The 15,727-nt window shown below is 37.0% G+C and overlaps 2 protein-coding genes across 2 annotated transcripts; both read left to right on the top strand.

The window, feature by feature from the left end:
* Positions 1-1,047: 1,047 nt before the first annotated feature.
* LOC120293844 (F-box/kelch-repeat protein At1g57790-like) lies at positions 1,048-2,127 on the top strand. Its single transcript, XM_039313617.1, has one exon. It carries the CDS (start codon positions 1,048-1,050, stop codon positions 2,125-2,127), a length of 1,080 nt encoding a protein of 359 aa, XP_039169551.1.
* A 10,306-nt stretch (positions 2,128-12,433) lies between these two features.
* Positions 12,434-13,183, top strand: LOC120293843 (flavonol 3-O-glucosyltransferase F3GT2-like). Its single transcript, XM_039313616.1, has one exon. The coding sequence runs from the start codon at positions 12,434-12,436 to the stop codon at positions 13,181-13,183; it is 750 nt and encodes a 249-aa protein (XP_039169550.1).
* Positions 13,184-15,727: the final 2,544 nt, after the last annotated feature.

The raw sequence follows: 15,727 nt of genomic DNA, 5'->3' as shown, positions 1-15,727 counted from the left end.
TGTTAGTTGTGGGTGTTAGTTTAGATTTTAATTTTTGATTGACTAATTTCTTGGCACCACAAGGATTGGGATGTTTTTAGAGGGAGATTACGGATATACATCTCAAACTCAAGAATATGTGCGCAAAATCAAAATAAAAGATTAGTTATGTAATCGTAAAAATAATAATAAAAATAATAAATCTTAATTATAAATTGATATCTAACAAGGATCTTTTTATGGAACCAATTTTTTTCAATTCGCTATATTGAATTTTTCTAACAAGGATCTTTTTATGCCCAATAATGTTTTAACTAAAATTACCGCTTATATTTTATATTTAAAATAGTCTATATGATTTAATGACTTTATTAATGAAGAGATTAAACTGACATATCTTATTTTACGTACACTTTTTGATATTATGTTGTCTTACAAGTTATTTTCAACTTGACCATTGTAAGAACAGATGATACTGAAGAATTAAATTATAACAAATTCAATACAGATACCACAATAAATACTTTAGTATTATATTATCAAGATCATGTATATGTTAATATAAGTCATTCATATTCTTAACGTGGATACTGAAAGAGATTGAAAACATTGAATAAAACTCGAGTTATTTTAAATAGGAATCCCATTATATTTGCTCTTAAGGAAAACTATGGTACGGTTAACGTTCAGTTATATAATATGTACGGGCTTTCTATGGGATTTTATTTGTAAAAGCTTGAAAATGAAACTACCTTTAAGATTTTCTGTATTCAATAGAAAGATTTAAATCTTAAAACATCAAATCCGAGAGGGCAGTGTATCTTGCTAGCCACCACAAACGAATATTCATTCAAGATAAAGAAAATAAGCTATAAGATTCGTAAAACAAATTCGTTGAAAGAGACTAAATCCCTGTAGATGGCGATAAGATTCGTAAAACAAATTCGTAAACTAAGCTATAAGATTCGTGAAACAAATTCGTCTTTCCTATATAGGACCTCCCTCATGTTACGAGCGATAAACTCGTCAAGAAGTTGCTCACCAGGCAAATCTATCATTCAACCTACGATGGCGAGTTGGGAAGAGCTCCCGCAAGAGATCCTAGAACTCATCGCTGGACGGCTAGCCATGGAAGACTTTTTAGCTTTTCGAGGGGTGTGCACCTCATGGCGGTCTGCTGCCGTCAGAGACACGTACAACGCGAAGTCGAAAGCCCCGTGGCTCATGATTTATGTGGGCAACGGAGTAGCCGAGTTCTTCAGCATCTCTAGAGGGAGAACTCACCAAGTGCGGTTGCCAGGATCTCGACCCCAGGCCGTGAATCCAACACGATGGATACTCGTGTCGAGGTGGGGCTTCGACCAACGCGTGTCGAGGTGGGGTAATCAGTACTGCATCTTCAATCCGCTCTCGCGGGTCGGCATCGAACTCCCCGCCTTGACGAAGTTTCGCCACAAGTCGCGTCTTCGTCCGCTAAAGAGGCACCGGTGCAGCGGCTCCATTAGAATTCACAGGATCGCGTTGTCCTCGAGCCCTTCTTCGTCCGGGGACTACACTGTCATGGTCACTCTCTGTCGGGATCTTCGATCACTAGGGTATGCCCTTCACAGGTCAGGAGAAGATGCGTGGACGGGAGTGAGCGCGGCCGCGAACCTACCTCGGTCCACCTTCCTTCAACTGATTCATTACGACGGGCAATTCGTGGCCTTGGATTCGCGCAGCCGAATCATGACCCTCGACGAGAGGGAGTGCCGAATGCAATTGCGACTCTTTCTTGGGCACAATTTCGCGGGTTATCCCTATCTCGTGGAATGTTCAGGCGCATTGCTGGTGGTTTGGAAGATATGGGACCAAGAGGATGGAACCGTAGAAAGCATCCGAGTTTTTGCAGTGGATTTGGAGGAGGGAGGTCAGGAAGAGGTCTTAAATTTGGGGAACGCGGCTCTCTTCTTGAATGGCAACTCTGCGATCTCGGCGGAGTTCAATTCCGAGAGTTGCCTTCCCGGGATCAAGCCAAACCGTATCTATTTCCATGACAAAGATAAGAAGATGCACTATTACTCCATGGAAGATGAAAAAGTCGAGATATGTTCCGATGCACCTAGGGTTTACTTCCATAGAGCCATGTGGATCCAACCAGATTTTTGAACTTTCTTGATATGATTTTTTTTTTCTCCCCCTCAATATGAAGATTTTGATGTCAAAGCCAGGTGAAAAGGAGCTTGTCCAGTTTGGGAAGGAGTTTCGATTGATAAAAAGAAGAATCTACTGAAGAATCTACTTCAGAGCTGGTGCAGTATTCACAGATAAAAGTATTCGAGTGGGGCTTTCTCCACCTTTGATCACAAGGGCCCTTCAAGTGTGATCCATGCAATCATTATTTAGGGACACTTCTCAGTGTATGTGGTAACCATCTATTTAGCTTTTAATTTTTGATTGACGAGTTTCTTTGCACGGCATGGATTTGGATGTTTTTAGGAGGAGATTACAAATATAAATTTCAAAATAAAGGATATCTGCCCAGTAATACCAAACTGGAAGATTTGTTGGGAAATCGCCTAGATTTATTGCTCGGTGTTTTGATTGATTTTAATCGCCATTCTTAATTTAGAGAGGAATCTACTAAAATGACCTAATTACTTTTCGAATTTCTTGTCTTGTACTGCAACCCATGGCACATTACGATCTTAATTAAATTACTCTTGTAAATGCAAAGATAATTACTTAAGAGACAGACAGTTACCCAATGATAGCCCATAAAATTAGTCGCAATCTGTGATTTGTTTTAGCTTGGAGTTCGAGATTGAACCACATACTCCGAAACCATAAGGAGATTACAAGGTTCAATCTAATTTGCATCCGGATCACAAGAATTCAATTGGTTATTGAGAGTATTATCCCCCGGGATTGTTGGAAGTCGCTAAACACAAGGTAGAGAAAGTACCTAAGTTTGAAGTTGTTCACTTAGACTTGATTTGTTTAGAGAAAACTATTTTACCAAAGAAACATGCATTTTTTTCCGTGCGAGAAAATAAGTTGGTCAAATGAATTCAGTTAACCAGTGAGAGAGTGAGAGAGAGAGATAGTTTTGTCATGATTATTAGGAGTTAACCTAGAGACTAACTCAAACTCAGGGACCAATCCGCACAAAGTTGTATTCATTGTAAAGACGAATGTATTCTTTAAAATAATATATCAATCAACAATGTGATATTGAGCAAACTAGTACAATCAAATGGAAATCTAAGATATGACAACATCGAAAATCTCCACTTGCCAAAAACAATGAACCACAAAAGATGAATATGTGAAATAAAATTAAACAAGCATAAACACACACACACACATATATATTACGTGCACATAGCTGGTCCGAGTTGAATGGGCTATAAATACATCGAAAAGGTGGAGACGTTGGACATTTTAAGTTACATATTAGGGTTTGGAATATATCTATTGGACTGGTCTGGATTAGATCTACCCTTAAGTCTCAAGATGAAAGACCAACCCGCATAATGCAAGTTCCAAAGGCCTCAAGACCAGTCTGGATTAGATCTACCCTTAAGTCTCGGGATGAAAGACCAACCCACATAATGCAAGTTCCAAAGGCCTCGGAATCGGATCAAGACTAGCCAGATTGGGCCAGTCCAAGATCAACCCTAGACCGATGCCCAACTTTAATGATTATGTGTAAGTGCTTAAATATAGCGCCCATCTAGATTAATTTTTATCTAGTACTTTTAATTTTATCTAAGTCTTACGATGCACACATTTGATTTTCTTTTTTAACTTGCAACACTTGAAATTCATGCAAACTGACATATGTAGATTCATATGCAATTACTTTTTCCTAATCTTTTTTTATTTAATTTGAGTAATATTTTTAGATTTTATCCCAAGCCACTAGAGAGGGTTGGGAATAAGTTGGTCCATCCCAAACGAGCCCTACTTCAAGCTTACCAAATTGAAACACAGTACAAACTTATTATGGCACCATTTAACGTCGGTCGGTGCAAAGCTCTTGATACACACTTGAGAAGGTCCGGGATAATTCACATGGACTAGACGGAGACTTCAAAAAGGGCACTCGAGTGGTGACCTTCCCGGACCGATGTGTTTGCTAAATCGCCATTAAATCAATCGTAAGGCTGAATTTTCCCAATTGTCTGGTCAAAGGGAAAGGTTGTGAAAGAGGTCTCTTATTTGTAGATGATCCTGTTCTATAGACGAACATATGTGTTAGATAAGAGTTCTCCTTAATTATCCAACGTCGTGCTAATTTTCTACATGTATTTCCAAGAAGGAGGTCCACGCAGGTGATATCAGCTTAATTATATATTCAGGCGGACGTGCATGTTTTTTTTTTTTTTTCATTTTTTTGGATGAGGACGTACATGTTTGAGAGGCGTTTCTTTGCACATGTCGCCAAGCAGAATCACAGCTCATTACGTATCCAAGTGATTTTAGAAAACAAACATATAAGATGAGACCAGCACAGGTTTCTGCGCACTGCAGCGATTAAGGTAATCCGTGCTAAGTGCAATTATTGCTGGATGAATTTAGAGTCAATGAAATATAGGGCTGTAGAGTGTAGATAGCATACTTTTACTTCAAAGTTTTAGATATCTAGTACGCTTGATATTTGGTTTTAAAATAAAAAAATGTTGCCAAAACACTGTCATTTTCGCTATTGATCAACCAAATTGTTCGTCATGCACAGTGGCGCTACTAGATTCATGTGTGCACGTGCACATGCAAGATTGTCAATTTAGATGCAACATGCAAAGTTGAATAGAAGATGACATGACATGGAAATATTCACATGTGACATGATGTGGGAAACTCAAGCATAAACACAAAGTGAAAATGACGTTATAATTGCTTCCTTAAGTTCTTGACCAAGCATTCTGACCAAAAAAAAAAAAAAAAAAAAACAAAACGTTCTTGACCAAGCATTCTGACCAAAAAAAAAAAAACAAAACGTTCTTGACCAAGCATGTTTCGCTTACCAATAAAAGTTAAAAGTCGAAATAGAGAAGGAAACGATGAACTTTCCTAAGGTGGTTAAATACCCATGAATATGTTTTAGATGATCCCGTAAGTTGTTAAACTGAGATAAGTCCAAATCTCAAATTTATGAATCGAGAATTGAATTGAATAATAAGATTGGATAAGGTCCCTAAAATTAGTATTTTGTGTCATGGACACTTGTAAATTTTATCAATAATCTTATAAGATATAAAATTTTTAGTGGGAATTATAATCTTGGAAAAAGAAATCTTAATTTCACGTGCATCAGATGATTGGTGTGTGTAAGAAAATATGATTTCTGATTGTTATATTGAAAGAAAGATTACATCCAAATAGAATCACAAAATCCGTATATATCATTTCATTTTTCGTTGCATTATAAAGTGCAAAAGTTATTTTTAAATTTCTGTAACAATCCAAACACAATGCATATCCATAAATATGAAAAAGTTACCCTTTTTGATAGGTAACATAAAGAAACTGAATCGCTTCAGTCAACAGATACATATCGCATTGTGGATTGGTTAGTATACCGGAAAGATTCGCTTGTGATTCTGGAAATAAGTGATTCGGCTAAAAGATGCCGCTAGCATTTTGAATCATATCAAATCTTACAATGCTAATACTTACGGATGATCCTCGCAAATAATAGATCAATCAACGGAGTCAGACGTTGGCCTAAATTGGAGGACAAGAAAATGCCTGTTGGAAGTGAAACTTTGTTTCTTTTTGGACTTTTATAGGCAACGCGGGCTCTGTGATCCTGTCCCCTTTTTCATTTAAATACAAGCCATTTTTATCATTGTTGATAATAATTAGCTAAAATTCCCATATTTACAGTTATCCATCAGCTGTAATGGAGATGACTTGTGCAAAAAAAGAGCCCCGCAGATTGTTTAGTAAACCTTTCTTTACATAATAAGCATTAGTCAAACGTTTACGCACATTCTTAGATATCATCTAGCACTTCTTCAATACATACATGATAGATAAAATTCTAAAGTAGAAGAAAAAGCTTATTGAAAGGAGTATTTTATTTTTTTTGTCCTACTATAATCCTCAACTTACTCTTAGATTTTTGTTATGTCTTTTTGCAAAACATGAAAGTCGAACCCCACATGTGAAACTAAACGTTCTAACCCCCGGCCCCCTAAGACGGTGAGAGTCAAACTCCCCACCTCCTTCTTCCAATGTGAAAATAATAGTGACTGAAACAATTTCCAGTGGTTATTAAAAAGAATATTCGAATGATTGTCTTTGAGCTAAAGTTTTTTTCTTTTTCTTGTTTTTAAATTTACTAAACAACCCATTAATAGACGATGGGAATAAAACACCTAGTAAGTGGTGACTAATCCTAGGAATGTATTTGGTTTGAGTTTTTAGTTGACTACCATTACAAAGAGCTAGTTTGTTCTTGCATTAAACATACGTACAATACTTTTATGTGTTTCCTTCATAATTTAAAAAGCATCCAAAATTTGAAAAAAAAAATGAAAATATCATATCTGACATTACATGTTATGATATATATGTCATCAAAGTTCAAATGTTCAGGGTTGAAAAAAAGTCGGAAGTGTGGACAATGCTGCTTGTAAAGCTCTTTTCATCGAGTGCGCGATCATGAGGAAGAAGCTCCGGCTAACTCTCTTCATAAGCTCAGACAAATGTTCTTGCATCTAGACCGGGCCATGTGGTTGTCTCCCAACCTCTTTTCCCTACAACAACCACTTCTATCTGATTGCCACGGTCCACAGTCAGCGTCCCAAGTCACAGTGTCTCATCAAGGAGACGTGGATAATAGGAACATAGGCAATTTATTAGTAGGCAGTTAAAGTCGGACAGGAAAAACAAATTGGAAGTTTGACTTTTCTCATTCGTGATCTCACATGATTTCTTCGGAATTCAAAAAGATTGAACATCATAAAAAAAAAAATTGATAGATTTTCTAATTGATACGTTCCAATACGTCATGTTCAACATGCTTATAAGAGTCTATCACATCATTTATTAATGAGTTAATATTATCAAAAATTCCAAACTAATACATTTATATCATATTTACCCTAAATTATTTGTTATGTCACTCAAAATTTCAAACCGGTACACTATGCCATATATACCCCAAGCTAATTTTCTTATCACAAAAAAAAAAAAAAATCTCAAATTGATATACCCATTCATGTTCACCCCAATCTAACTTTTGTGTCATAAAGATTAGGAATTTTAGCAGCAGCTCATAATAATTTTAACAAATTTCTCAAAATATGAATTTGATGATTTGGGATTTTTGTGACATAAAATTAGTTTTTGATATATGTTACTAGTTTTGGTTTTTTTTTTGAGTAAAAATTAGTTTGGAGAAATCAAGTATGAATGTACTTATCTGAGATATTTTATTACATGATTATTAATTTGACTTTTCGGACAGGAAAACAAATTGAAAGTTTGACTTTTCTCAATCCTGATCTCACATGATTCCTTCGGAATTTAAAAAGATTGAACAACATAAAAAATTCACAGATTGTCTAATCGATACGTTCCAATCGTCATGTTCAACATGCTTATAAGAATCTATCACATCATCTATTAAAGAGTTAATATTATCAAAAATTTCAAACTAATACGTTTATACTATATTTACCTTAAATTATTTTTTCTGTCACAAAAAATCACAAATCACTACACTGTGCTATGTATATCCCAAACTAATTTTCCTGTCACAACAAAATTTAAGTCACTTCTACGGTACCCAAAATGCAAACATTTGCAACATAATGTCAGTCAATACAAAAGGTCAATAAGAATCAAGAACACCAATATCAAAAGTACAATAAGTAGTGTCAAATTTAGTCTCTTCTTTAATTAATCAATTATTTTTCTTTATTATATTTTGTATATTTGGCTATGAAGTTTCATTAATGCCATTTGTTAAAAGAATCACCTTAATGAATTGATTCAATTGAATAATAGTGTGGCTTCTATTTTGAGCTGAGAATTTCTTACGCTGTTATCATGTGAGATTTTATGAGATCACTGTCAATTATTAAAAAAACTTAAACTATTAAATGAAATCATACTATAATATTTATATATTTAAACATACATATCGAATAAATGTGGAAGATGCACATATTTGTGCTCCTACTATTGGCCCTAGAAAGATATGTAACTACAATGTATCAACTATAAATTTTAAATGAGGAAGATAAACACACTTATTACTTGATCAGTCCCTTGGTTTTGCTAGGATTATAGTAATTATTTGTAAATGAAATTGTTAAATAAGAAAAGAAAGAATCTAACTCGCTATTTCAACACTCGGAACGCTTCATTTATTGGACGAGAAAAATTGGTGCTGTTGGCGGACGTAACAATGCTTCCTTTTTTCTGTAATTAAAATTATTAATGACTGTTCGTTCATTTCTTTATTATTTACTGTCGTTTCTTTTTGGGTGGGCGGGACAATGATTGGTTGGTCTCGGTCGTGCTGTTCGTGCCCTTCCTGTTACTGTTCGTTCATTTTTTTATTATTTACTATCATTTCCTTTTTGGGTGGGCCGGACAATGATTGGTTGGTCTTGGTGGCGCGGGCGTGCTGTTCGTGCCGTTCCGGTCACTGTTCGTTCATTTCTTTATTATTTACTATCATTTCTTTTTAGGGTCGGCCGGACAATGATCGGTTGGTCTTGGTGGTGCGGCTGTGCTGTTCCTGTTCCTGTAAGAACTGCGTAAAATTCTACGGCCCATTTCAAGTATTTTTTTTTTATTTGGATTAATGTCCTAAAAGATTTCAAACTGATAGATCCATTAACAAATTTACTCCAAATTAATTTTTTAACCACCAAAAATCCTAAATCCCATCTTTGAAAAATTTATCCCAAATTGATATAATTGTAATACATTTACCCTATATTAGTTTCTATCAAATTTTACTATTAAATTACTAAGTTAAATGACACATGACAGGTTGATTGATGTACCTATTTGAGATTCTAATTTCTATTATTCATAATTATACTATTTTTGTAATTTTTTCTAATATTAATTCAATTTAACGGGGTATATTTGTTACAAATATACAAGTTTAGGATTTTTTTTACGGTTGAATAAATTAGTTTAAGGTAAATTTATCACAAGCATACCAGTTTGAAAATTTTTATGATCAGTTAGGGTAAATTTGTTATATGTGTACTAATTTGGGGCTTTTCATGGTCAAAAATTAGTTTTGGTAAATATGTCATATGTATACCGGTTTAGAGTTTTTTGAGGATATTAACCATTTTTATTTAAAGAAAATGTGACTAGTAATTTACTTGTCATGTAATTAATTAGCAAGCCATCAACCCTGTAATAAAATTATTGATTTTGTATAAATTAATAATTTTTTTTTTTTTATAAGTGTGATCGGTAAGTTGCCAACAATTTAATGGATTTACCAAAGTAAAAATTAATCAATAGTGAACTGACTTCTAAATTTTACAAGTATGGCTAATAAATTTCTTGCACTATAGTAAATTTGCAAATTTTAAATTAAATAGTAAGATAGAAATACTTTACCAAAAAAAATAGTAAGATAGAAATATCTATCAAATTTCTCAAGTGTCCTTAGAATGTTAACAACATTTTAATAAATTTACGAACGTCAAACATAGTTTGTTGAAGTGGCTAAACTTGTAATTTTACAGTAAAGGAATGGGGTCTTTGGTCTTTTTATGGCAGCGTTGGGACTTAAAAGAAGTCCTAGAAAAAATTGACGATCACGGCCAAATATATAAGAAGAGAGAAGTGGGACCGAAGAAGAGAGAAAACATTGATTGAAAGGAGGCCGAGAAGAAATCCGGAAGAATAACACGGAAAAGAGAAGTTTGTGGAAGTGACTTTTGTGCTCGAAATTTGTTGATAGTAAGTGAACTTGTTCTTGTGTTTAAATATTATTAGTTGCTGAATGCATTTATACTAAGTAGTTTTTGTGGAAGTATTTTGATTAAAATGGTTGTCCAAATTGAGCTCAAACTGTTTTTGACGATTCTTTTCCATATTCATTCAGAGAAAATATTAGGTACCCTAAGTGTGCCACCTAATTTTTGCTCTGAACCATTCAGAGCATGATACTTCTTTGTGTCAGGTCCATGTCGTCCCACTCTCTCTTCCATAGTCCCTGGCTCACCTCTCTGCAAACGCTTTGACGCTCTCTCTCCTCTACTCTCCTCTATAGACCATCTCTCTCCTCTCTCTCATCTCTGTCTCTCTACCCATTCTCCATTATGATGCGGGGAGAACAAAATTGTGGAGAGTTTAGAGGAAATCATAAAGGTTGAGCCCCTCCACCTCCACTGGTTGCTTCCATCGCCCCCCACCCTGACGCCAACGCCACTGACGCTCCTCTGCCTCCCTCTCGTGACGTCCGCTCTGCCATCTCTCTCTCCCCCCTCCGCGAAGTCGTGCTTCTCTTCCAACGAAATGCGACGCCAACGGCCCTCCACCTCTACCTCCGCCGGTTGCCTCCTTCACCCCTGACTCCAATGCCAACGCCAACGCAACCTCCACCTCCTCTCTTGAACCCAACTCTAATGCCGACACCCCTTTACCTCCCTCTCACGACCTCTAGTCCGCTTCCTCTCTCTTTTGTCCCTGAAGTCGCACCTCTCTTCTAGCAAACCGTGACATTGACGCCCCTCTATCGCCCTCGACGCTGACGCCCCTCCACCAGTTACCTCCATCGCCCCTGACTTAGATACTGATGCCTCTGCCTTCGCCTTTGCCTCCGCTTATGCACTCGATGCCGACGCTGACACCAATGCCCCTTCGCCTCCCTCTTGCGACCTCCACTCTACTCTCTCCCTCTTTCCTCTGGAGTGTCCTCACGGGCCAACCCCGACGCTGATGAACCCCTACTCATGTTTTGGCCTCCCTCTCTGCAAGCAAAGGTCGCTCTACTCGCTCTTTCTCTCTTTCCTCCACGAAGCGCCCCCTACTCCTGAACACCAACGCGGCCGACACCGTCGCCTCCCGCCATCGCCTTCCCAAGCCCCACAAATAGAGAGGAGAGAGATGGTTTGCAATTTTGTTCTCCCGCAATGGAACAGAGAACAGGGAGAGAGACAGAGAGTAGAGAGAGGAGAGAGACGGTCTGCAAAGGAGAGTAAAGGAGAGAGCGTCAGAGCATTTGCAGAGAGGTGGGCCAAGGACTATGGAAGAGAGAGTGGGACGACGTGTGAACCTGATACGGACTGGTGCCATGCTCTAAATGGTTTAGAGCAAAAATTGTGTGGCACTCTTAAGTTACGTTTGGTCGTCCGGATTTCTAATCATGATAAGACTAGATAGGATACAATATGAAATCCTGGGATTTTTTTTTTTTTATAAAAATATCATGTCCATTATGTGGTGAATCACAGTATTAAGGTCGGATATATTCGCATCATATCATATACATTTTTTTTTTTTTTTATATAAATGGCATATCATTTATTTTATTTTATTTTATTTTTCATCGTTTTTATATCATTTTATTTATTATTTCTTTTTCCCCTTTCATTATTCTTTAATAAAATTTTATCAAATTGTAAATCGTACTAACATACCTAAAATACAAAAATACCGAAAATATTTAATCTATAGATTGAATGTTTATTATAAGATAGAATTAAAGTTGAATATATAAATTAAAATAAGATTAATTAAAAATAAATTTCCATTTTTTATTTTTAATCTCTTAAATTATAATTCAAATATTATTTACATTGAAATATAATTTTGATTTTATTAATTTAATAAGTTTGTTATTCGAGAAAAATAACTTTCCTACTATGAACATTAAAATCGCATCCACTTTTGTCCCACCTCCCCATAGATAATTTTATCCTACCTATATCTCCCTTATATCCGACTTTATTATGTCATGAAAGAGCACCAAATGTAAGATATGATAAATTATATCATATCCCGAATTTTATCTCGACTGTCAAACACAGCCTTAGGGTACCTAATATTTTCTCTATATATTCGTGGTCTTGAAGATTTTGATTGGATCGGGTTCAAAATGTCCTCAGAAAAGCACGTCGCCGTCCTTGTGTTTCCATTCACTTGTCACCCTCTGCCTCTCGCCAACCTCATCCGTAAGTTAGCGGAAACTGTCACGAACGTCCATTTCTCTTTCTTAAGCACGGCCATGTCCAACCGCGATCTCTTCCCCCCTTCATCGAGAGCTGAGCTGCCGCCCAACTTCGTGGTCTATGAAATCAACAATGGAGTGCCAGCTGGTCATCACGGAGCGACGACGGATGAACTGATGAAGCAAATGAATATGTTCCAAAAACAAGCTCCAAAGAGTTTTCGAGCTGCCATCGATGCCGCGGAGTGAGATGCAAAGAAGAAGGTGAGTTGTCTATTTAGTGATGCTTTATTACTTCCCGCAGGCGAAATGGCCGAGCAGATGCACGTTCCGTGGGTGACGTTCTGGATCCCGTCTCCGTGCTTTCTGTCCGCTTATATCCACACCGAGGTCCTTCGTCAGCTGTGCCTTAGAAACTCCTGCGCTGGCATGGCGGTGAAAGAGGCCGACGACGAGGCCCTGGAAATGGTTCCAGCGTTATCATTGTTTCGCATTTTAGATATCCCAGACAATATTCTACAAGACCCGACTACGTCGCCAGTGTCAAACTTTGTCCACCGGTTGGTAAGCATGCTGCAATGTGCCACAGCCGTCATCATGAACTCCTACGTGGAAGCGATCCCGGCACCTCTAGTGGCAGACCTCAAGTCCAAGTTCAAGATTCTCCTCCATGTAGGGTGCCCCACGGTGTCTTTCTCACCGCTACCGGTGCTAACAAGCTCAGACTCAGACCCTACTGGTTGCTTAATGTGGCTAGACACCAGAGACCCTCGGACCGGGGCATATGTTTGTTTTGGGACGGTAGCTGTACCGTCTCCTACCGAGCTATCCTCTCTTGCCGAGGCCCTGGAATCCACCGGGACCCCATTCCTATGGTCTATGAAGGAGAACATGATGGCCCACTTGCCCGAAGGGTTCCTGGAGAGGACGGGGCAGCATGGGAAGATAGTGCCGTGGGCCCCGCAGAGCCAGGTGTTGAGCCACCCAGCGTGCGGGGTGCACGTGACACACTGCGGGTACAACTCGGTGTTTGAGAGCGTGGCGGGGGGCGTCCGATGATATGCAAGCCGTTTTGGACGGACAACATGATGAACGGAAGGTTGGTGAAGGAATGGTGGAAAATCGGAGTGGGAGTGGAGGGAGGGACCATTACAAAGAGTGGGATGGTGAAGGCATTGGAGGTGGTGTTGAGAAGAGGACGGGAAGGAGATGAGGAAGAAGGCTGGTGAGCTTAGAGAGAGATTGGTGGATGCTTCCGGACTTGGAGGAAGTGTTCAAGCTGATTTCATGACTCTTGTGGAGTTTATTTCTACTTAATGACATGTTTCATTTCTATTTCGCTTTGTATGCTTTGTGGGGATGTGTGATCCTTTGTTGGAGACACCGGTCTGCATAAAGGATGTTTGTTTTACTTTGTGGAAGATTTAAATTGATCTTTTGATATGATAGCTAGCCAAGTTGATTTCTTTGGAATTTTTTCTTCCATGGTCGGGTAAGTGAGAAAGATGGGTTTTGTGCCTTTAACAAATACTTCTTTTTCGGCAATTGGTTCATGTTACTGCCAAATAATCTTCGCCCTTTTAATTGAGACTATGATTGTACATATAAATATCATTGGCTTAAGGCAATACTTGATGGAAGTTTAGCAATTTAAACATGTCATGAAAAAGAGAACCAATAGAAAGAATATTTTCATCGATTGTACTGAAAGTGTAATCTAGTTGAGAAGTGTGTCGGTATTATAGTTTGTGCTTAGGTGTGTGATAGTGAGATCTATCTATTTGGGTATAAGCATAACCTCCTTCGGGAAGAAGTGCTTGAGTATAAGCGGCACATACTATTGTAATTCCTAAGATTGCTAATGAAATCCAACTAGTAGACTACTAGTCTTGATGAATGGATGTAAACTTACATCAAGCCAAACCACTATAAAACTCTATGTACATCATTCTATAAGTCTTTGCTTAGGTGTGTGATAGTGAGATCTATCTATTTGGGTATAAGCAGAACCTCCTTCGGGAAGAAGTGCTTGAGTATAAGTGGCACAGACTATTGTAATTCCTAAGATTGTTAATGAAATCCAACTAGTAGGCTACTAGTCTCAATGAATGGATGTAAACTTACATCAAGCCAAACCACTATAAAACTCTGCGTACAACATTTTATAATCTCTGCTCTTATCTATTATTATCTAATAGAAGTGCTCTGCACTTGATATAATCACACGTTCTTGCTTATATTAACTTAATTCTTTTGACATTAAGTTATTCTGCTTACATTAGACTTGGCTTTTACAATTTCATAAGTCAGCGAAGTTATCTTAAAATCACCAATTCACCCACCTCTCGGCGATATTGTTAGCCATCACAATATCTACGTGAATTTTAATTGAAAACTATTGACATGTGACATGAATTTAAACCAATCTGGCTCATTTGTTTTGCAAAAATGAATAATTTGGAAAAATAATTTCCTAAAAATGATTACTTGCATCTTTTGAAATAATTAGTCAATAAAAATGTTTTCATTAATGACAACAGTTTATGTCTAAACATTTTCATGGACAATAAAAAAAATTGTTTATCCATTTTTGTAAGGATATAAGGAGAATTTTAGAGAAATCTTTTCCAAATCATTCATTCTTAATCAAACAAATGCACCTTAGATGTAAACAAATCCTAAGGATGGACAAAAGAATTATGAACGAATCTAACATGACATGCGATTTGATTTATATGTCCTAAATTAACGTGCATTTGAGAACTAAAATGAAATCCAAGTGATGTGTGCTCTGTTAATTAAATTGGATTGAATGCAACCTATATGACATTCTAATGACATGAAATATGGTTAATCATGAATTAATCCAATTATTCAACTAGGTGAGATTACTTTTTATTTGTGTGTTTTCTTTTTTATAGAAATTAAACTGTATGCAATGCATGAGATGCAATTATGACATGACCCTAGAGCATATGACTACTGAGTAACAAGTAAATGGAATTTATGAAACTAATTAATTTTAGATGAGATATAATGCAATATTTCTTAGATCTTTTTTGGAAATTAAAATAGGAAACTGCATAAATCTAGATAATGACCTAAATTAAACTAGGAAATTGCTGTCTCCGTCCATTTGCCTTGGTGTCATAGGGTGCAGACCCGCCATCCCCTATGGCGTCATAGAGTAATTGAACTACACCATCACTCGGAGTGTTTCGTTGAAACCTTATACCATAGATATAGCATTAATCTCCCAATTTCTCACTTAGATTATCTCTCAAAAATTGAAACAAACACCCTTGAGCTACTCGCCAGAGAATTGTTGTGCATAACATATCCCAAAATAAAGAATCAAAGATAAGGAAATTATATCTAATCACTGAAACTTTTTTTTTTTTTCACTTTATTCACCGAGCCTTAACCAAGGCAAAATGTGACACTTGTAGACACTCTGTAATGGTTTTTGGTAAGTTTGGTAAGTTGAAGTTTCTTAGTCAACTTTCCTCGAGGAAGTTGCATTTGTTATTAAAAAAAAAAAAAAAAAAACACTTGATGGCGGTTCGTAAATCGTACTATACTAACAACATGATATGATTAATA

This window comes from Eucalyptus grandis, chromosome 5, assembly GCF_016545825.1.
Source record: "Eucalyptus grandis isolate ANBG69807.140 chromosome 5, ASM1654582v1, whole genome shotgun sequence".
Lineage (NCBI taxonomy): Eukaryota > Viridiplantae > Streptophyta > Magnoliopsida > Myrtales > Myrtaceae > Eucalyptus > Eucalyptus grandis.
The sequence above is the reverse complement of the archived record's forward strand: the minus strand, read 5'-3'. Positions and strand labels throughout refer to the sequence as shown.